At 37.3% G+C, this 23,856-nt stretch overlaps 1 protein-coding gene across 8 annotated transcripts in view; it reads left to right on the plus strand.

Annotated features, from left to right (window-relative positions):
- LOC121232949 (transcription factor RFX3-like) overlaps positions 1-23,352 on the plus strand; it is a 175,664-nt gene extending 152,312 nt beyond the window's left edge. For 4 of the 8 annotated variants that reach the window (XM_041121486.1, XM_041121485.1, XM_041121487.1 and 1 more), the window contains 6 exons: positions 8,626-8,723; positions 9,040-9,189; positions 10,861-11,069; positions 12,104-12,257; positions 15,534-15,576; positions 16,340-23,352. In XM_041121486.1, coding sequence (XP_040977420.1) covers positions 8,626-8,723; positions 9,040-9,189; positions 10,861-11,069; positions 12,104-12,257; positions 15,534-15,576; positions 16,340-16,581 — 896 coding nt within the window. In that variant the 3' untranslated portion in view covers positions 16,582-23,352. Of the gene's footprint in view, positions 1-8,234; positions 8,312-8,625; positions 8,724-9,039; positions 9,190-10,860; positions 11,070-12,103; positions 12,258-15,533; positions 15,577-16,339 lie in introns of those variants that run through there. The other 4 variants (XM_041121484.1, XM_041121489.1, XM_041121492.1 and 1 more) reach the window with 4 other exon arrangements.
- The last annotated feature ends 504 nt before the right edge of the window (positions 23,353-23,856 follow it).

Consider the following 23,856-nt stretch of genomic DNA (forward strand, 5'->3'; position numbering starts at 1 on the left):
AATGCAGCTCAGGATACCATTGGCCTCCTTTGCTGCAAGGGCACGTTACCGGCTCACATTCAGCTGCTTGTCCACCAGGACCCCCATGTCCTTCTCTGCAAAGCTGCTTTCCAGCCAGTCAGCCCCTAGCCTGTTATTCCTCCCCAGGGGCAGGACTTGGCATTTCCCTTTGTTGGACTGCACGAGGTTCCTGTCTGCCCATTTCTCCAGCCTGTCGAGGTCCCTCTGAATGCCACAACAGCCATCTGGTCTATCAACCACTCCTCCCAATTCTGTATCATCTGCAAACCTGCTGAGGGTGCACTCTGTCACATCGTCCAGGTCATTAATGAAGTTGTTAAACAGTATTGGCCTGAGGATCAACCCTGGGGGACACCACTAGAGGCTGGCCTCCAGCTAGACTTTATGCTTCTGATCACAACTGTCTGGGCCTGGCAGTTCAGCCGGTTTTCAGTCCACCTCACTCTCCATTTATCTAACCTGTACTTTGTCAGCTTGTCTATGAGGATGTTATGCGAGACAGTGTCGAAAGCCTTGCTAAAGTCAAGATAAACAGCATCCACTGCTCTCCCCTCGTCCACCAAGCTAGTTGACTCATTGTAGAAGCCTTATCATATTGGTCAGGCATGATTTCCCATTCCTAAATCCATGCTGATTCCTACCAAGCACCTTCTTTGGAAATGGCTTCCAGGATTATTTTCTCCATCATCTTCCCAGGAATAGAGGTGAGGCTGACCAGCCTGTAGTTCCCCAGATCCTCCTTCTTGCCCTTCTTGAAGATTGGAGTGTCATTTGCTTTCTTCCAGTCCTCAGGAACCTCCCCTGATCACCATGACCGTTCAAAGATAATTGAGAGTGGCCTCGCGATGACATCAGCCAGCTCCCTCAGCACTCATGGGTGCATCCCATCAGGTCCCATTTGTTTAAATGCTTCCCTAACTGGGTCCTCCTCTACTGAGGAGAATTCTTCCTTGCTGCAGACTTTCCCTCTGGTCTCAGAGGCCTGGGATTCCTGAAGGCAATCCTTACCAGTAAAGACTCAGGTGTAGAAGGCATTCAGTACCTCGGCCTTTCCCATGTCCTTTGTCATCAGGTTCCCTGCCCCATTCAGCAGCAGGCCCACATTTTCTCTGGTCTTCATTTTGCTGCTGATGTACCTGTAGAAGCCCTTAATGTTGCCCTTCACATCCCTCGCCAGTTTCAACTCCAGGTGGGCTTTGGCTTTCCTAACCCCATCTCTGCACACTTGGACAGTGTCTCTGCATTCCTCCTGGGTCACTCGCCCCTTTTTCCAGCTCCTGTATGCTTCCTTTTCATGTTTGAGTTTAGTCGGGAGCTCCTTGTTCGTCCATGCAGACCTGTCACCTTTGCTCGATTTCCTGCTCATTGTGATGGACCATTCTTGAGCTTGGAGGAGGTGATCCCTGAATATCAAACGGGTCTCCTAGACCCCCTCTGCTCTCCAGGACTGTCTCCCATGGGATTCTTCCCAGCAGGTCCCTGCACAGGCCAAAGTCTGCTCTCCTGAAGTTTGGAGTTGTGATCCTGCCATTTGCCTTGTTCCCTCCTCTCAGTATTCTCAACTCCACCATCTCATGGTCAATGCAGCCTAGGTTGCCCCCCAACCTTCACATCGCCAACCAGTTTGTAAGAATTGTAAGAAAAGCTTCCTTGTTTGTATGAATTGCGTCCAGCAGAGCGTCTCTCCTTCAGCCCTGTTTTGCTGATGACAAGCTCTCTCTTTTCCATAACACCCTGCACCCTTTGCTTGCCAACCCATTCCACCACTCCCTCACTTGATTGTGGGTCGTCATCTCCCTCCCCTGTCATTTCTAGTTTAAAGTTCTCCTCACCAGGTTGGCCAGCCTGTTGGTAAAGATGGTTTTGCCCCACTTGGTCAGGTGGATCCCATCTCTCTCTAGCAGAGAGAGATCTAGCAGATCTTCAGTCCTTAAAGAAGGGTCCCCATGGTCATAAAATACAAATACCGATTGTCATCGCTAGCTGGGCAACCAACTGTTGACCCACAGGATCCTTCCATTCCTCCTCAAGCCCTCGCTTCTCACTGGAAAGATCAAGGAGAACACTACCTGGGCCCCCATCCCCTTGACCATTGCCTCCAGATGCATGTGGTCACACTTGATATGCTCCAGGTCTCCTCTGGCAGTATCATTGGTGCCCATGTGAAGATTCGCAAGGAGTAATAGTCTGAGGGTCAGACAAACCTTGGCAGTATCTCCACAGCATCCCAGATCCAACCCCCAGCAAGCAGTAAACCTCCCAACACAGCAGGTCAGGTCGGCAGATGTGGGCCCCCACCCCCTACAGCATGGAGTCTCCCACTATTATCACTTGCCACTTCCTTCTGGTGCTGCTGCATGGCTCAGGCTTAGCTAGCTCGGATGCTTCATTGGACAGAGTTCCCGGACCCTCATCTGCTGCAAGGGTACTGAACCTGTTCTTTAGTTGGAGATATGCAGGTGGAGCAGGAGCCTTCTTCCTGTTGCCAGAAGTCACAAGCTTCCAGCCTTTGCCATTTCCTAACCCAATAAGCACAGACCACCTGATCCTCCTTCAATACAGCTGAGGGTTCAGGCTGCAGGGTCCTGAAAGAGATCCGGTTGATCTCTTTCTCACTATCTCTGATACCACACAGTCTACTGACCTCTTCCTGTACCTCCTTGGCAACACAGATCCTGTACCACTGCACACCTGCAGGCAAGGAAACTGTCTCCCTCTGCCCCAGCCTCAGTGAGAGACCCCAGGCACTCGCTGTACTGAGAGCTGCATCCTCCCTCGGGAGTTCAGTCTGGATTGAGGCCTCTGACATTATAGGGATAGTTGCTCCGATGGCTGGAGGTGGTGCCCTGTGACACATTAACACCATTGCTCAGGACATGGATGCTGTTCTCTGCAAAGTTTCTGGCCCCCTTCTGAGCAAAGTGCTGCATCTGTTGGCTACCTCTGTTAGCTGTGCCGTAAGAAGCAACTCAGGAAACTATTTGCAAGTACTGCTTTGTAGAAATACCCCATCATAGGCAGGTTTCTTTTTTTCTGGTTAATCAGAAAGCTACCAACAGCAGCTGGCCAAAAAAATGGGAAAATGTGTTTAATAATTCTATTTTTATCAGTTTCATCTTTCTTTTCCTGATTTTCAATATTTGATGGGGGGGGGGGAAATCCCCAAAACCTACTCTGTTACATAACTTCCTAATAAATATTACCATAAAAGAAATTAACAGTGAGGAAAAACTTTTTGAAAAACAAGCTCCAAGTAAAATTTGGTCAGTTGAAATTTTTGTGAAAACTTTTTAGTGCCCACAAAACGAATGAAAAACTACTGTGTAGGAAAAAGCCAAATTTCTTTGTTTAAAAAGAAGTCAAACACTCTATACTTGAGTCGGGAGTAAAGTTGATTATTATCTAATGATTCTAGCAAAAGACCAGAGCCGCTGTATATTACTGGCAATAGACCCTTTCCCCTGAGAATGGCCTTTTTATCTCTTCACAAGTGACAGGATGGACAGTAACAAACTTGTTTGGGAGTTCCTATTCCAGGCAGAGAAGTTATGTTCAAAATATTTTTCACATTGTATTTCTCAATTTCAGCAATTACAAGTACCAGAAAGACTGCAAAATCTTGTTATTTGTGAGATTTGTGTAGGAGAGAGATTTCAGATGAGAACCCAAGCTTTTTGAATGCTTATCCAAAAATAAATGTTCTCCTTGTAACTTTTTTTTGCTACATCATTTAATGTGTGTTTAGTAACACTTTACAAACTATCAGAATGAACTTAGGCCATTTATTTTGCACCAGATTGTTCTTAAGATTCTCTGGAAGAGGATTTTGGCAATTCTGATGATAGCCAGATCACCTTGAAGAATGTTTAGAGCATGTAGGTGCTTAGGTTTTTGGTAATGGCTGGGTATGTTAACCACTATTTTCAGGAGAGAGGACAACAAAATTTTTTAATTTAATGTATCATTTTCAGAGCTCATTAGAAATTTGTGATCACTCTACACATCACTGTCCTCTAATAATATAGTGTTTAGCTAGAAAGAGGGAATATTATTTCTTTAGAATTTAGAATTCCTCTTTCTTCATAGCTAAAGACTGTTTTGTTTTGTTTTTTAAATCAGGATGACACTGAGCTGCTTCTTTCCACACTTATTTTTTTAAAACAGATCATCCTCTAATACAGTGGGGTGAAAAAGATCTTATGTTAGGTGTTTTACATAGCATTTGTCCAGAAAAAAAAAAATATTTTCCTTAAAGAACTAAATATCATTGACACATTATTTACAGTATTCCTTATACTTTGACTTTATCTTATTCTGCGGCTAATAAATTAACATGAGTGAATGCTTAGCTAATTAGTAAGTGCATACAAAAATGTTTATGTAGAAGCATAAGTGGGTTAGATGATTGACAGCGCAAAAGAGCATTTGTTCTTTGCCTGGAAACCTCAAGAAAGAAAGGAAAAAAAAAAAAAAAAAAAAGACAAAAAAGCCTGTTCCATAGAGCTAATACAGAAGTTTTATAAATCCAAATTCATTTTCAGATGAGCATCCACATTTGGGGGCAGTTACATAAACTAGTTATTACTACAAATTTGAAGAAAAGGATGCTGTGAAAAATAAAATATTTTTCTTTTTAAGCAAATTGGCTAACTTTGCTAGCAGAAATTCTTAATTACAGGATTCATCGAGTACTCAAGTTGAAGAAGGGCATTTCTCATATTAGGTGACTTCCATTAACCATTAATTCTTACTCCACCAAACATGATGTTTTGCCTCATAAACAAAATCCAGTCTTTACTTGGACTGTTTCTTCTTAGATGTAGTGGGGGGAAAAAAAAAAAAAATCACTTAAAGATAATACGATTTCCCTTTTCTAGTTTTTTCTTCTCCATTACTGTAGCAGCATTTGTTCTCCACCACCAAGATTTCACAGCAGTAAGAGCAATCCTACCTTCTGTTAGTTAAACACATTCTTATATATTGCATATTGATGCTGTCTTTGAACACTGCACATTGCATTTTGTTCTTCAGAACTAAAATAAACAGCATGTTGGCAATGGTTCAGGGTACTTCGAGCTTACTTGAGGAAACTGCAGTATTGCAATTATTGCCATTTCCTGCAGGGTTTCGCTCTTCAAAAGCACTTAGGCAAAAACTGAAGGTGGAAAATTCATGATGGAAGTTTTCAGGAGACAGGAAACAATTGTTGCAATTACTAATGTACCTGTAGGAATGCCAAAAAGAATTTTCATTGCTGATCATAAGTTTCTTGAAAGGGTCTTAGGTGGTCAGTTCTGTTTGTTAAATCAGAAACTAAATAATTGTTACATAATATAGAATCAAATAATAATTCAGGTTGGAAGGGACCTCAGGAGGTCTCTAGTCCAACCTCCTGCTCAAAGCATGGTCAATGCTGAATTCAGACCAGTTTGCTCAGGGCTTTACCCAGTCAGGTCTTGAAAACATATAAGGACAGAAACTACTCAAACCTCTCTGGGCAACCAGTTGCACTGCTTAACTGTCCTCCTCGGTTGCTTGTGCCCTACTTCGTTGTCCCTCTAGCAGATATTGGGGTTGTTCAAATCTCTCATGAGAACCAGAGCCTGTGAACACGAGGCTTATTCCAGTTGCCTGAAGAAGACCTGTATTGGCTTTACATGGCAAGGTTTTGATAGAGGTGGGGGGTGCAGGGATGGCTTCTATGAGAAGACACCAGAAGCTGTCCCCATGTCGGAAAGAGCCAGTTTCAGCCGGCTCCAAGATGGACCCACTCCTGGCCAAAGTCTGAGCCAATCAGAGACAGTGGTAGCGCCTCTGTGATAACATATTTAAGAAGAGGCAAAAACTGCTGCTGCACAACAGCAGCTGGGAGAGAGGAGTGAGAATATGTGAGAAACAACCCTGCAGACACCAAGGTCAGTGAAGAAGGAGGGGGGGGAGGAGGTGCTCCAGGTGCCGGAGCAGAGATTCCCCTGCAGCCCGTGGTGAAGACCATGGTGAAGCACATTGTCCCCCTGCAGCCCATGGAGGACCCCACATGAGAGCAGGTGGATGTGCCCTGAAGGAAGCTCTGACCCCATGGAGAGCCCATGCTAGAGCAGACTCCTGGCAGGAATGGTGGCCCTGTGGAGAGGAGCCCATGCTGAAGCAGGTTCCTGTCAGGACCTGTGTCCCAGTGGGGAGACCCACACTGGAGCAGTCCGTTCTTGAAGGACTGCGCCCTGTGGAAAGGACCCATGCTGGAGCAGTTCATGAAGAACTGCAGCCCGTGGGAAGGACTCACGTTGGAGAAGGTCGTGAAGGACTGTCTCCTGTGGGTGGGACCCCACACTTGGAGCAGGGGAAGAGCATGAGGAGGAAGGAAAGGCAGAGACAAAGCATTATGAACTGACCGCAACCCCTATTCCCCGTCCCCCTGCACCGCTCAGGGGGAGGAGGTAGAAGAGTTGGGAGTGAAGTTGAGCCTGGGAAGAAGAGAGGGGTGGGGGGAAGGTGTTTTTAGATTTGTTCCTATTCCTCATTATCCTACTCTGTTTAATTGGCAATAAATTAAATTAACCTTCCCCAAGCTGAGTCTGTTTTGACTGTGACAGTAATTGGTGAGCAATCTCCCTGTCTTTATCTCGACCCATGAGCTTTTCATTGCATTTTTCTCCCCCTGTCCGGTTGAGAAGGGGGAGTGATAGAGCAGCTTGGTGGGCACCTGGCAGCCAGCCAAGGTCAACCCACCACAAGACTTCATCTACTTCTTCCTGATCAGGCAGTCTGTATCAGATACCCACAACATCACCCACGTTGGTATGTCATCTAACCCGGACCCTTAAGCTCTCAACTGGCTTATCATCCATCCCTAGGCAAAGCTTCATGCATTCCAGCTCCTCTTTCATATAGAGCGCCTTCTTGGCTTGTTTTCCCTAAAGATTCTGTATCCATCCATTGCAGCACTCCAGTTGTATGAGCCATCCCACAATATCTGTGATCCCTGAGATCGTAGCCCTGCAAATGCTCACAGGCTTCTAATTCCTCCTATTTTTCCCCATGTTGCGTGCATAAGTGTGCAGGCACTTCAGAGAGGCACCCAGTTGTACCAATTTCCCCAAAAGGGCATGAAAGCTTTCCCATAACACTGATCTCCTGACACTTCCTTAGTTATGTGCATATGCTTGAAGTGGTCCACTTTCAACATGGTTTTGTTGATTATGAGGTCCCTCCTGTTTACCCCACATCCTTTGCTTGCCCATCCAGTCTATGACTTCCTCACTTGACTGTTGGTCATCCCTTCCCCATCATTCCTAGTGTAAAGCTCTCCTTACCAGGTTGGCCAGCCTGTTGGCAAAGCTGTTTGTGCCCCACTTGGACATGTGGATCCTGTCTCTCCCTATCACACAGTCCTCCATCCTCAAAGAGGATCCCATGGTCATAGTGGCAAAAAGTCTAGTTGGAGGCCAGTGACTAGCAGTGTACCCCAGAGGTCAAGACTGGGTCCAGTACTGTTCAACGTCTTCATTAGTGATCTGGATGATGGGGCAGAGCGCACCCTCAGCAAGCAATAGAAACCAGGCCCCTCCAGAAGACGCAGAAGGTAGTTTATGACAAAAGGGTACTGACTAAAAATCTTAACAGCGTCCCCTATGGCTTTTGATCATGGGCATGCACTAGAAGCACCCCTTTTCTGCTATTCTGGAAGGGCCTAGCAACTGCAGGTAAAGTTATTTTGTAAAAACCCTTTTGGAGAATGCCATTCAGAGAGATATCAACAGGGTGTAGAAATGAGCCGACAGGAACCTCATGTACTTCAACAAGGAGGAGTGCCAAGTCCTGCACCTAGGGAGGAACAACCCCACGCACCGGTACATGCCAGGGGGGCCAGCCAGCTGGAAAGCAGCTTTGCAGAGAAGGACATAGAGGTCCTGGTGGACACCAAGTCGAACATGAGCCAGCAGTGTGCCCTTGCCACAAAGAGGGCTAATGGTATCCTGGGCTGCATTAGGCAAAGTATTGCCAGTAGGTCCAGGTAGGTGATCCTTCCCCTTTATTCAGCACCAGTTCAGTACTGTGTACCTGGAGTCCTGTGTCCAGTTCTAGGCTCCCCAGTACAAGAGAGACATGGACATACTGGAGAGAGTCCAATGACGGGCAATGAATTGGAACTGCTTAACTGTCCTCAAGGTGAAAAAATTTCTCCTATCAAGTCACGACTTCTCTTTTTTCAGTTTATGCCTGGTGTCTATCACCCTCCTGCCATGCATCATTGTGAAGAGTCTGACTCCATCTTCTTGATACCTTGTAGGTATTGAAAGGCTTCTTTTAGGTCCCCCCTAAACTTTCTCTTTTCCAGGCTGAACAAACCTAGTTCCCTCAGCCTCTCCTCATAAGGTATGTGCTCCAGCCCCCTGACCATGTCAGTGGCCCTCTACTGAACTTGCTCCAGTTTATCAACATCCTTCTTGTACTGGGAGGGATCTGAACCTAGACTGGATAAGTCTCTGAGCCAATAAATGCAGCAGATTTCAATGTGGAATATTTAAATACTGAGGATGCAAAAGGTTTCAAGAGAGGCATCTTGCCATCTTTTTCATTTTATTTTTATTCTTTAATGTTTAGGTGCCTTGACCCAAGCCATTCGCAATTTTGCAAAAAGCCTTGAAGGTTGGCTTTCCAGTGCCATGAACAATATTCCACAGAGAATGATACAAACCAAGGTAAACAAAGTTTACTGCAGTTTTTGTCACTTTATGCAATTGTACACTAGATGTCATTTAAGATCTAAAAGTAGCAGCATTTTAACCTTTATGCTAAATGTCATATTTAGGTTGAACTTCAAACATGAAACATGGGATTGGAAATAACTTTGTTTTGCCAAAAAAAATTAATAGGAAAAACTGTATTTGTTCCGTTATATGTGAATTGCAATATCTGAGGGCTCATAAATTAATACAGCAATTTTAAAATTAAAATAGACAAAACAGAAGACTGGTTGATAATACAATGTGTTAAGATAAATGGATTTCTTCATAGGTTGCTGCTGTAAGTGCCTTTGCCCAGACTTTGAGAAGATACACATCTCTTAATCACCTGGCTCAGGCAGCACGGGCTGTGCTTCAGAACACTTCTCAGATCAACCAGATGCTCAGTGATCTCAACCGTGTTGATTTTGCCAATGTACAGGTAGCTGTGGCTTTAAGAAACAGAATTTTTAAAAAATTGTTATTTCCTCCCAAATTTTTTATCCTTATTGTTAGTTCTTATTATTCCATCAAAAAAGCAAAGTGGGAACATTTTGCTGATTTTTATATATGCAGTGATTCAGCTGAAACTTTCCAGCTTACACTTTGGCGGTAAGGAAAATAAAACCTCAGAACCATTATCTATTTCCATTTTCTCTGAAGGCTTCTTATCTTTCAGACCATGCATTCTGCCAATTTTTATTTAATGCAGATGAAAGTGTAGAGTACATGTGTTCTTAGAATGAACAGCATGAACAATGCCTGAAGATGAAATCTTGGACATAGCATAGCTTCTGTTCTTCCATAAAAAAATATTGAACATACAGCACTATTTATAGTAGAGATTGTTTCATTACATTTATTTTTTATTTCAAAGACAATATCATTAGTATACTTTCTTCAACTGTTTGTGTTTACATTTCCAACCTTTTCTAAGTAACTGGTTAGAACTAGTTTTCAGTTATCTGTAAAACATCAATTTATTATTTTTCATTAGGTTTAGAAAAAGGTTTACCTTTTACCTGTTTCTTCTCCTTAGAAGAAACAACTTTTTTTTTCTCCTGTTGCTCAACTAACTGACATGGCCCAGATTACTGGTATTCATACATTTGTCTTCTTTCATGAGCAAATATTTTAACATATTTTATCTTAACAGAAGTTCAGAAGTTTACTAGCAACAGTTACATTCTTTTTGCTTGTTGCAAAGACTTTTGAATAAATAAAATTTAACACAGATATAGTTATATTGCATAATGGTGTGTAAACTACCTAAGATTTAGTATGTGACCAAATATATGGTATATTAAATATTGTTCTGTGGTAAGATATAAGGTCTATGAATGTTGAGATGTTAACTTGGCATGTGATAGCTAGAGTTTAAGAATATGGCCTATATTAAATTGATATTGTTTTTCTTTAACTTCCATTTAACAGAAGTGTCCTATTGGTCTTATTTAAACTTTAAAAAGTAATATAATCACATTCTATGATAATACTGTGAATTGCTCATTATTGTACATGGACTGTGTTTGTCCAATTGTGTGCTATTTATATTACTCATTAAGCAAGGTGTAATATATTGCAGACTGTGGATAAACACAACAATCATTTTTTGCCTATAAAACAAAGCTCTTCTTAAGCAAGGTGATTAAAAAATGTAACAGAAATTGTATTTGGTCTTAACTCCTGCAAAGCAATAGGAACCATAGTACTTCGGTTCCTCTTTATTTCTTTCTCTCTCAACTTCCATTTGACTGCCCTTTCCACTCCTTGTTCCTGTAGTCCCAAGCCTGATAATTCCTGAAACTTTTACTAGAAAAATTATGAATGAGGGAAGTTGAAAATTCTTTCATGAAAATTAATATGGAACATTGCAATGTATTTGTATTTTTCCATTGTATTTTTGTGTGTGCGTGCTTTATTTGATGCCCATTTTTATACTTTGGGTTCCTTACTCTCATTTTCTTCCAACAAAATTGAAAGAGACATGAAAATAAAAATACTCATTAGTTTGCCTAATAAGTGTATTTCATCCTTTTCATTTAATTGTTCAATCTTTAAAAATAATTTACATTTTGTGTTTTGCTTTCATGTTTGACATGTGTTGTAACAGGAACAGGCTTCCTGGGTGTGTCAGTGTGATGACAATATGGTTCAAAGACTAGAAACAGATTTCAAGATGACTCTTCAGCAGCAGAGCACTCTGGAGCAGTGGGCTGCCTGGCTTGATAATGTAATGATGCAAGCATTGAAACCATATGAAGGAAGACCCAGCTTTCCTAAAGCAGCACGGCAATTTCTTTTAAAATGGTCTTTCTACAGGTAGTTCTTAATAGTCTTCTAAATTATTTTAGCTGTTTTATTATTTGCTGAACTGTATGCTGTAATAATGTTGACAAAATTAATATCAGACAATAGTTCCCAAGAAATGAAGAGCTTCCCCCAACCTCCCCCTGAAAGATTAGTGTTGTTAACATTAAATACAGGGCTATGTGCAACTCAGCAGTGGATGAAATGATCTTTGTATATTATTTTATAGGCCTTGTGCAAGTGTAATGAGGTTAGAATTTTTTTCCTGATTTGGAAACATGCTAGGAAACATTTTGGATTGAATAGCTATACAATTTTAAAGGCAATGTTCTTAATACTTTTTATTAAAATACCATGGCTTCTATTTTTATTATGTAGGGAAAAAAAAATATTTTTTAATGTGTAAAAAGAACATCAAGAAAAATATTCCATGTCATCTGCTACTGTATCAGTTATCATAGTAAAGCCAGTTTTTTTTTCAAAATGGCACATTATAGCATCTACTTTCTGAGGGTATCATATGGATATTTTCATCCACAATCTGCATTTTTCTATTATAAGGTATACACAAACTTATTTAAATTTTACGAGTTTAAAAATCGTACCAATTAAAACCTTTGAACTAGGAATGTGAGCACAACAGACACAATATTTTGAAGGACTACTTTGTTTAAAATTAAATAAATAATCTTAATACAATTTTATTATTTAATATTTTAACAAAAAACTTCCTTCCACTAAGGTCAGTTTTTACATGCGCTCACATATTGGTAATTGTGCATATACCAAAACAAAACCCTTCCTGTCTTTTTTAAAATTTAGCTTCTAGTTGTGTAATGTGGTCTCCAACCATGCTTTCAGAAAAAGGGGAGAGGCAAATAATTGTCTTTCCCAGACATTTCTTTCCGAAGACACCATAAATCACCTCTTTTTGGATAGCATTACTTGAAAAAATATTATTCTTGAAGTGCATATTCCATATTAATAAATTATTAAAGAATTGTGATATTTATTTCATAAATTTCTTTTTCCCCATATTTAAATAGCTCAATGGTGATTCGAGATTTAACCTTACGCAGTGCTGCTAGCTTTGGCTCTTTTCATCTGATCCGCTTGCTTTATGATGAGTACATGTTTTACTTAGTAGAACATCGTGTTGCTCAGGCAACAGGAGAGACACCTATCGCAGTTATGGGAGAGGTAAGATAATATGCAAGACAATGGATTGGTGAATTTAGTGATCAATTTGGATATGCTTCTACAATTTTTTTTAAAGTTTACATGGAGCTATGGGATATTTTGTAATATAACTGTTGCAGATTGAGTTGCAAATACATTTGCATCTTCAAATTTGGGTTATATACTTTAATCCATGTTTCCTTGGCTGATTGTTTTTCAGAGTACTAAAACCACAATGACTTCTAACACTGATTCTCTGCAAACGAGCTTGCTCAAAAAAAAAAAAAAAAAAAGCAGATCAACCTACTAGGTAGAAACCTACTTTTTTGAGTTCTGGAAAACTAAATAGTTTATATGAAAATAATAAAGGAACAGAATAATAGGAAACTTGCTTTCAGGGATCTGTTTACACATATTTACACATACATAAAATTCCAATACAATTATTTACACAAATGAGTAGTCCCATTGACTTAAGAAGGGTGGCTCACATGCAGAAGTTAGTTTTGCTTCAGTGGTACTGTTCATGTGTATTGGTTGTACATGGCAAGGCTTTGGGGGGGGCTGCAGGGTGGGGGATGCAGGGGTGGCCTCTGTGAGAAGAGGTAAGGGACTGCCCTGTGCCAGACACAACCAGTTCTAGCTGGCTTGGCAATGGACCCACCACAGGCCAAAGCTGAGCCAATCAGCAAAGTTTTGGGTGCCTCTGTGAAAACATATTTAAGAAAGGGCAGAAAACACCAGACAGGCACAGGAGGAGGGAATAAAAGAGAGTGAGAAACAGCAGGGGGAACACCAAGGTCAGAGCAGTAGGAGATGCTCGATGGTGGAGCAGATATTCCCTGCAGCCTGTGGAGAACTTCCAGAGCAGAGAGATATTCCCAAAGGAACTGCAGCCTGTGGAGAACCCACGCCAGACCAGAGGAAAAGTGTGAGAAGGAAGGAGCGGCAGAGAAAAACTGCTATGTACTGACCACAAGCCCCCCTGCACCACCCATTGCCTCACTGAAGGGATTGAGCGTAACTTGCGACAATAACACGGGGGGAAGAGAGGTGCTTGGAGTGAAGTTGAGCCTGGGAAAGGGAGAAGAAAGATGTCTTCCTTAAGTGTTTAAATGTTTTGTTCTTTTTTGCTTTTGCTTCCCACTACTCAAATCAGTAATTAAATATTTCTTTTGATTGGCAATAAATTAAGTTAAATTCCCCAAGTCGAGTCTGGTTTGCCCATGACAGTAATTGGTAAGTGATCTCCCTGTCTTTATCTTCATCCATGAGCTTTCTCACTCCAGTTCTTCCTGTTTTCTCCCCCATCCCTCTGGATGGGGGGTGGGGAAGTAAGTGAACGGCTGGATGAGTGCTTGGCTGTTAACCAGGGCCAAACAACAACATGCATGAAATGAAAGTAGCACAGAAGTACTTGCAGGATTGGGACATGGCATATTTTCATGCTTATATTTCAATGTATTTTGTTTAAAATAAACAGAGCAAAAGTCTCAATTCAGAACCACTGTGTCTTATATGTATCCATGGTATTTGCAAACTGAAGTTTACCTCAGACCTCTTTTTTTCAGTAGCTCACCTAACCGTTAATTTTGAGTGAGTTGCTTAAGAATTCACATTGTCTTAGGAGTTATCATCAAGGAATTGTACTTTTAAAGTGCTAGAAAATGGATAGATGTGGACATATAATAGATGGTTCACCAGACTGAAGCTTAATGTTTTTATACTTGATGATCATTATATCATGTTTTATCTTACTGATAAGTTGTAAGTCACCTTGCATGACTTGATATATCATTCTTCCCTCAGGATATATTAAATAGTATCATTAAATATTATAAAAATATGTACTTTTTCATAGATATGGGGAGTCTTGGTTTAATTTGTAGTTTGATTGATATGTTTTAGAAAAAATAAATTATTGTTTCTGATTAGATATTTGATTAAACTCTGCCATTACATTTATAGCAAAGTATTGCAGAAGTGTAGTATTGCTACATTCTTGTTTTCTTGACAGACATGATATATGTTAAATGTAATGTTTTTGGTGTACTGTGGGACTTCCTATAATGTTTTGGTAAACTTAAGATGGATATGATCTTAGAGAGAAAATATGTAATCTAAAGCTTTTAGAGGTGAGAGGGGAACAGGGAAGATGTAAATATTCATTAAGTACATGGCTTCTTGTGTTTCTCTGCATTTACTGACTGTGGTTGAAATAAAATGGAAAAGACTAAGGCTAGTTTGACAAACACTTGAAGCCAATATAAACTGGCTTTGCAGCTGAGAAAAACACTGTCTCCTCCTCTCCCATCTCCTTAGCTTTAGACACTGATGCTGGCACAAGTACTCAGGCAGTCCTGTGGTTAACTGGATCAGAGAATTTATCCTGTGCAAAATAACCCCATTAAAATTGTGCGTTTTTTTCCTTGGGTCAGTTCTGTCATGTGGTTCTTTGCACGGCCATGTGAACACTTAAGGTGAAAGGATGGGTATGGAGAGGTGAGGAGGGAGTATGTGTGAGGGAACCTGGAAGGATAGGGCTGCTGCTGCTTATGCTGGTTTAGTGTTCACTGAAGTTTTATCTTTCTGTATTTCTGAAAAGGACTGAATCAGGTATGGTTAGAAATATATTTATCTAAATATTGTACTCCTTTCATTTGAGATTGACTCATCAAATTATGCTCTGCTGCTTCTCATTTAAGAGAAAGGTAGATGACAGACAAGGAAAGAGAGGAAGGAAGGTTGCATTTTTTACTCGTGAGCAACTTTTCACTTTGTTTTTTGTATAGTTAGCAGAATACACTGTAATAACCATAAACCCTCTTTTCAGCAGTGTCATTTATTTACCTTACATATAGTTTTACTACACTATAACTGCCTTTAGTGACACACCTTCTCAGGGGAACTTTTAAAATAGCTTTTGGTTAAAATATTACAGTTTAAAAATGGACACCAGTCATATTTTCCAGCATTCTACATCAGAAATATCTCACTCAAAACAGCAAAGGCCTTGACATAAGTCACCCTAAAAAAAGAAAAAAACATATGCTTAAGTTTATATTGCATTGTTTTAATTGCTGAGGATTTTTTATTTTAATGTTAATTTCCTTAATATGAACACGAATATGATGGAATAGAAAATGAACTGTTATATTATGGACATGACTGTAGTCACATGCATGCACTTTCATACTAGCCACAAGCCATTGGAGCATAGTACTGGCTTCATCATAGATAATCTAAGGTCATGTTTGTGTAGGACTGTGTCCACACTTTTTATTGTTTATTTTGCAGTTTGGTGATTTAAATGCTATATCCCCTGGAAATATGGAAAAAGGTAAGCAGTCAAATCTCTCGAATAATTTTATATAGAACTAATGTGTCTCTTGGAGCAAAATATGTTTTTATTTTTTGAAAATATAGTAAAGCAGAATATAAAGCTGTATCATAATTTAAATTATGTGTATATTACTATTATATGGGTACAATATGCTATACATGATATATAGTATATAATAATGACTAGAATACTTTAAGTTCTTAATAGGAAAATATTTTTTAAAATGTTTATTATTTACACAAGAAATTTTCAAAATTTCACCCAGAATTTAGCTGTATATCCTGGTGAGAGAGTTGAAGGGGATGGACAGCTGGAAAAAGGAAGATATGATGAGCATGTACATATATCTACATTTGTAGTGAATGATGGGTTTGCTAAGTGAAGATGGCGAAATTGGGTCCAAACACTTGCCAAATAACTTGCTAATTGTTACTGAAGGATATAGTAAGAAATTAGTTTATGTCCTCTTTGTAGATTGAAGGCTTAGTTTGTTCTCTGTTCTTACACTGGTTGTATGATTTGGAGCAAGTCAACCTCTCTTCAGTTCAGTTTCCTTATCAGTAAAATGAGATAACATTAGAGAGAGTTCATTACCCTATTTATCTGTAGTATTTATTGACTTTTCCCAATAAAATGTTGAGCTTTCAGTTTCTACTTTATCAGGTTGCTGCACTTCCCTGTGTTTTCATATTTCATGTTATTTGTATTTAGATTTTTTCCCTTTGTGCTATTTTTTCTTGGTGGTTTTTTTTTTGTGCAGATGAGGGCAGTGAAGTTGAAAGTGAAATAGAAGAAGAGCTGGATGAAAATGGAGAGCCACAAGCCAAGAGGGAGAAAACAGAACTAAACCAGGCATTTCAGGTGGGCTGCATGCAGCAGCCAGTGCTTGACAGTGGAGTAGAGCAGAGCCTCCTGAACCCACTTCATAATGAGCACATTGTTACAAATACTCAGACTATCAGACAATGCAGTGCTACTGGAAATACATATACTGCAGTCTAATATTGAAGTGCCCCCCCCAACTACATTAATCTTGTTGATGCTGGACTTAACATGGGGGAGAAAATAGGTCTGAAAGTTGACTTATCAAATTTTAGCTGTGCTGAACTTAACCTTTTATTGGAGTTGTGAAATGAAATGGGTGTATGCATTTTGCCAGATGTTTAAAAAAATTTGTAAGCAAAATCATTTTACATTGGTTACTCAATATTATGAGTTTTCCTAGTTTCAAGTGTCAAGGAAGATTTTTGCCAAGCTTTTAATGTCAATGCTTTTGTCCTCTTAAAATGAAAATAACTTATTTTTTTCATAGTTTAAAAATATTTTAATGTTAATTATTTGTCATAATGATTTCATATACATAGGTTTTTAATTAGATGCACTTCTGTGAAATATTAAAAGAAATACTTTCTTTGACTTATACTGGAGGCATACTCATTTGACAGCAGATGCATCAAATTTGTTATAAAAGGTTCTTTTCATTGAACAGAACTAGAAGACACTATTTTGATGAAATTATGAGCATTCAGGGGGTATTTTTCTCATAATGTTGGAGGGTTGGGAAGATCTACTGTTTTCTTTCTCTAAGGAAGAAGTGTTTTCGCTGCATTTACAAATGCAGAATGAGTGATAGAATTGTAACAATGTGGTAATGTGTACACTGTAGACATACCTAATTATCTGATCACCATGTAAACAATACAAGCTTCCTTTAAAATCAACAGCTCCAGATTTTATTTGCATGCCAGTTCCTCTGGTTTTGGAGACTACTGATTCTATATTTGAGACCACTGCACAGATGCTTTCGGTTGTTGAGTGGTACTGTAGTTGATAGAAACTGAACCAGAAAATAAGTGACTTGATTTTTTTTAAGTGTACATGCTACTTAATGCTGAACTGGACATACAGGAAAACATTTCTTTTGGATGACTTTCTTCTATTCCAAGTCTTTTCCTACTACTAGTTCAATCTGCTGCTTTCATAAATGATAATTAATAGAATGTAAGGAATGTAGCAACCTGCATAATTTTCTTTTCAAAATATATTTCCTGATTATTAAAGTGAATTTAAATTTTTACAAAAATTTAATAACGTAGTGTAACTGGCACACCCCACTTGTACTTATTCCCAATTGCATTGAATTTGAATAGGTGGCTAGATGGACCATTGCCATTTAAGAATGTACATCAGGGATCATTGTACCTCGGCTATTACATGGTGCCTTAAACAGAACTGAAGCTAAGATTTAGTATTTTTTGTTATTCTTAATAACTCTTAACATTTATTCAACGAGGTGTACCTGTCACTTTCAAATTTCCTAAGTATTAAGAGCAGGTTACATAGTCTTCAAAGAAATAAAAGGGGGTTTTATTATTAGGTGATTTTGATATCCCTCTTAAAATTGATAATAAAACTATTTTTTCTTGTTTCTAGCTGAATTTCACTTTATTACAAATAAAATTTGCTTGGGAACTTGAAAAGCAAAACTAGATTTAATATCAACTTCAAATGCTGTTAACAAAATAAATGGACCCTAGTCATAAGCATGGTTATATATTTTTAAACCCTCGTCAGATTTTAATTTTTAAAAGTCAGACTAAATAAATGAGCAGGTACATAATGCAGTGCATATTTTCAATTTGTATATGTGGTAGGGTGTCAGCCTGATGCTATGTTTTAATGATTACATATTATAGTGATAGTTTATACAGTCCATATTAATTGACATTAAACATCTCTGATTTTTTCTGATTATTTTAAGCATTTTCATTATTTTTAAAGCAGACACATGGATTTGCTAAGCTAAAATATTGAAAATAAATAAATAAAAGAAAAAAGTGAAGGAGAAAATAAAAAAATCAATTATATAGAAAGGACTGTATAAAATATTTAGGGAGTCTCTTGTTTTATCTAGTGTGACTGTGGATTGATTTTTTTTTAAGTCATATATACCAAATGGGTGAACAGCATGTGAAATGAACAGTGTATTTTCAGCAAAAAATTTGTTGCTAGAGCTTTCATATGCTCCAAGAACGGTTACAGATCAACTAAGATGTCCTAAAATTTTTTGGGGTACAAAATTATTTGTAAATTGCTTATCAGAATTTGGAGGCCAACTCATCCTGCTCCATTCTATGTAGGCACAATTCCTACTGATGTCAGTAGATGTTTTTTGTCTCGGCAAAAAGTGCAAATGAGGTTTATGTTCATTTATCTCTAAATTCACCTGTGCACTGAATCCTCATAGATTTTGTTCTCCCAAATATCACTGTATCCTGTTTTTTTTCCCTTAGAAATCAGCACCCTTCACCAAAAATCCTAAAAACTAACCTATGATATTTACTCCCTTTTATTTTGCATTATAAGATTTTAACAAGTAAAATAAAATGAAATATTCAGCATTTTTCATTTTTAACATAGGGTGTTCTATGCTGTGCTGATGGTCTGTATTGCCTGGTTTAAAATTTTGTGTTGACAAACCTTAAATGTTTTCTTATCATTGTCCTTTATTGGTAGAATGTTGGATTTGTTGTTGCTGAGAGAAAAGTATGGTTATAACATGTAAATCTAGATTGCTAAGAAGAGGTGGGACCTGAATATCTTTTGACTGATATTTTGAACAGTTGATCACTGTTCATGTAGTGCAAAAAGAAAACAAAATATATGCATACAAAGATAGAATGTATATAACGGATTCTAACAGCAGTTATCAAAACAAATTGGAACTATCCCTGATTCAGATAACTGGAGTTTGTATTTACTATGTTTATCAACTGATTATTCTCTCAGATTTTTAAGTAATATTTTCCCTGCTTTAACAAATATTTAAAAGAATTAAGTTGCTGTAAGCTGCTGTGTATACTTATAGATTTGAGATTTTTGTGCTTTGCTTTTAAATTTACTGCAATTTTGATCAAACATACACATATGAAACAATTTACACAGTTTTGATATTGGTTAATGGAAAGGTATTGTTAATAGATGGGTATTGTTAATGATTTAAGAACAGAAATATGGATACCTCAATCCAAATTATGTAGTGTGTAGCATGTGGCTGAATTTGAATCTGAGGCCTGCTTAACTCTTTTAGAGCTCTAAAGAGCTGTAGCAAGCATCTACTGGCTAGACATTATAAGATAAGGGTTCATATGATTTGTGGATTTTACCCGATCTTGATGTGAAATTCAAAATAATTATTTTAGAGATGCTTCCCCTATTAGCACGAATAACATAGTGAACACTGTGGAGGAATGGGTATTGTTGAATTACTTTTTCAAAACACAGGGCCCAATTTTCACAAGTTTTATAGTTATGAAAAGTTGTTGGTACATTTTCATATTTCTCATTGTAAATCAGTTTAAAAAAACCCCTCTTTTCAGTTATCTATTTCTGTGTTTTATTATTGTACTGTAGCATGCTTTGTGCACCTTTTTTTTTTAATGTTCCATTAAAAAATGTGGAGAATATTCTTTAAATTGTTTACTTACTTACAAAATGATGATGTACGGCATTTCTGCCTTTAGTTCACAAATGTGTAAAATAACGTGCTGGTGTACTGTCACTGAGGAATGTATAGGTCTATAAAACATTTTAATTTAAACTGAAGCATTTTTAAATGTCTGAAACACTGCTTCTGTTCAAAATATTTTCCATGGGGGAAGACCTGACCTGATATATTTGTGGTTCTCACCAAATGATATCAGCATTGTTTAGAAAAAACATTTATATTAGCTAGAGCTACATTGCAATCTAACTTAATTTATAGAGTGGTTTTACAAAATAAAATAATCTTTTATAGTAATGAAAAAAATTGGTGAAAAATTAACTTTTTTAATAATGTAAGTATTTTTGGTACTTCATGTGACAGTGATTTCAGAGTTTAAAACATTCATTTGAGAGATTAGTATAAATTTGTGAAAATTGCATCCTTGTCTCTGTAGAACAGGAAAACTATCATGTCTGTGGTTTAAAAACAGGTCAATGAATGGTATTCTAGTATCTTTGCTACTTTGGTGATAAAAAGAAAAAAAAACAGGAATAGAAGCATAAATACAAAGTGCTTAGTTTTAGCCTTAGAAAATTAATTTAATGTAATGCCTTGCATTAACCCTTTGAGCATTGTAAGGATACACTTTTCAGGTAATTTAATTAGACCACTGAAAATATTCTATACATTTAAGTAACCGATTTTCTTGTAGAATTTTTTTTTTAAATTTCTAAATTAAATACTTGCATACTAGACAGAAATGATTTTGTTACAGAAGGCTCAATAGATTTAGGCTAAATTATTCACTGCCATCAATATGTGCTGTCTGGTGCAAAACACTACTTCTGCTATTTTGTTTTCATAATTGCATAAATATCTGGAGAAATCAAATATTTGACTCTACAGACATAAGTTGTTTACTTTAAGATGCCTTTACAAGATGGAGGTTTAGAAAAAAAATATTTATACTATTTTGAAAATCTCTTTAGGGTAATATTAAAATACTCTAATACTGTAAATGAAAATCTTTAAACATAAAACCAAAACTGCTTAGTTAACTAGAGAATGAATTTTACAGAACCCTTGGTATGTTTGCAATCAAATTTTCTGCAGTCTATCTGATAAATAGACAAAAAGGACATTGTTGTGTTCATATTACTTTTAACATTCAGTCACTGTGATATGAACTAATGGAAAGAGAGGTACTAGATTCAGCTTCCTCTACAGGGATGCAGTTTGGATGACTTATTGAATGTCAGAATTTAGAAAGAAAAAATAAAAACACCTAGAAATTGCACCTGCCGCCTTCTGTGTTGAAAGAGTCTTTTGTTCTTACAAGTAGTACTCACCAGAACAAGGGAACAAGTTCAGAAGTAAGTAGAGAGTTGTTGAAAATTATAGATAGAAATACCACTTTACTGAGCTTTTCTAATAGGTCCTTGCAGTAGCAATCAGCAACACTAGGTGCAGATGTATTTATTCAAATCTAGCTGAGTGAAAAAAAAGTCTCATTACATTGTTTAGTGGAATTACATCAATAGTATAGTGCAAGTAAATTGTAAAGATTTTTAGCCAGTTAATGCAAATTCATGCATAATTAAAATGCAATACTCAAAGGGTTTTAATTTAACAATATTTTATTCATAATTTATTGTAAATGCTTCCCAGTTTGCATGCCTTGAACATTGCTGCTAGCAATTTTATATGCCAGCAGACTTGAGTTTAATTTACCCATTTTACTTAAGAAATAGTAAAAGCCACTTACAAAGTGACTGCCTGGTTTTCATTTGAGGAAATCATGCCTTAGTTTGATCATTTAAACTCTCTTGGGTTATTCTGATTTTTTTTCTTTTAAAAAAAAGAAACCCAGCAATTGAAATGTCAGGATTGGAAGCCCTGAGTAATTAAACATTTGGTAAAAATTGTTCTTGTAATTGATCATTAAGGCTGAAATTCATTATAGAGAAGAAAGTCCATAACAAGACTATGAGCATCAAAATGACCCTTACTTAAATCCGAATCAGGGAAATGCTCTTATGTTCTTAAGTGCCTCCTTGATTGTGGTGCAAATGTCTTGCAAGAATTTTCAGCTCTGGGTGAACTTTACTCTAAAATAATAAAAATTTTAAAAGAATTAAGACTGTGGAGGGACAACTTCACCTTGACTGGTGTTTACCAGGGACCTAATCCAGTATCTTTTGACTTGCTGATATCAACAAGAGGGGTTTTTTTCTTTTGTTTTTTTTTTTTTTTTTTTTTTTACACAAAGAATACTAAAGGGTTCCCAAATACATTGTTAAAGTGATTTTTTTTAATTTAAACATTAAATATCATATTAAAATAACCCAATAAAGCAATTTAAAATGTCAGAAAAATATAATTTTGTACCAAAGCAAGTTTATCATCTTCACTGGAAATTTGGATTTACAGTATAACAAATGAGGCTATTGAATAAACTTTGAGTGCCTTTCTAACACTTGGGAAATTTTGCCTCAGGTGGTAAACTGTAATTAGGTTAATTCTAGAGCTTGCCAATCAATAATTCTGTCATCACTCAGGGCTTTCTTACCTTCTAGGAAACTTACTTGGTTCCATTTATTTTCTACTGTATTTTTTTAAAGTGCCATCATTTAAATTTCACTTAGTAAGTGGCAGATTACATTACTCAGTCCCACAGGCACAGAAATGTAATAACACTAGGAGAAATTGATCTTTTGTTTTCCTATTTACTGCATACATTATGTAAATTAAGAAAGCAACTTTTTTGTAGACTGTACATGTGACATAATGTAATGTTGTTTTGCAATTTTTTAATTAGTTGAACAGACTTTTTAATTATTTAAGGAAAACATCTTTACAGAATAATTTGATAGTTTTTTTGTATAATGTATCTGATTTTGTAAATATGTATTTCCTGATGTGATTTTTTTTTTTTTGTGAGAAATGCTAAATCTTTTAGTATCTCATGTCCTCTCAAAATTGAAAGGAGCTAAATAATAGTTTGTGGGCAATTTGTATTGTGTACTGTACAATAACTAGGAAACTTTTATAATTATAAAAATATATATTAACTTTTAGTGTGTTGTTTAAAAATAATGACTGGAACATACTAAAGACAGTAGGATTTTTCTGAATATTTCAGACGAACTCAGGCTAGTTTTCTTGTGTTTTTCAAAACAAAATTGTGTATTGTCTTCTGAAATAAATAAATTTGTTTTCCTGTTACAAACATTTGACATTTGAATTGTTTTGGTGTTTATATAATTAAATATTTTAGACTGTAATATTATTGATTTTGAAAGAAAAATGATTTCAACTTCTGCCTTTTAAATAAGCCAGTTAATATTTATGTAGCAGTATTAGGAGTAAAAAACTAACACTGAGTGTTTGTCAGACTGCAAAAGTGATTATTATTTGAGGTGTCAACTTGATTAAATAGCTGTTCATGCTTCTAATAACTGCAGAATATAATATGTTAATTTAAATATCAAGAATAATTTTCCATTCTAAATTTAGCTAGCTAAAATAGGGTTGTTAGGAGCAAGAAGACTTTGGCATCTGGACTTCATTGCTGTTAATGTATGACCACCAAAGCCTACTACTGCAAGTTTTGGTTTAGTAAAATTGTGAAAATATTTGCAGCATTAACGTATTTCAGCGTACTTAATCTGAAAACAAAGAATAAAATCTCTGTTGTATCAAGCCATGTTTCTCATGGATCTCTAATGTGTGTTCCAGACAGTGTGTTTTGCATTTAAAAATGTAGCATGCTATTTTAATTGCGGAAGACC

This window comes from Aquila chrysaetos, assembly GCF_900496995.4.
Source record: "Aquila chrysaetos chrysaetos chromosome W unlocalized genomic scaffold, bAquChr1.4 W_unloc_2, whole genome shotgun sequence".
In the NCBI taxonomy this organism is placed as follows: Eukaryota; Metazoa; Chordata; class Aves; order Accipitriformes; family Accipitridae; genus Aquila; species Aquila chrysaetos.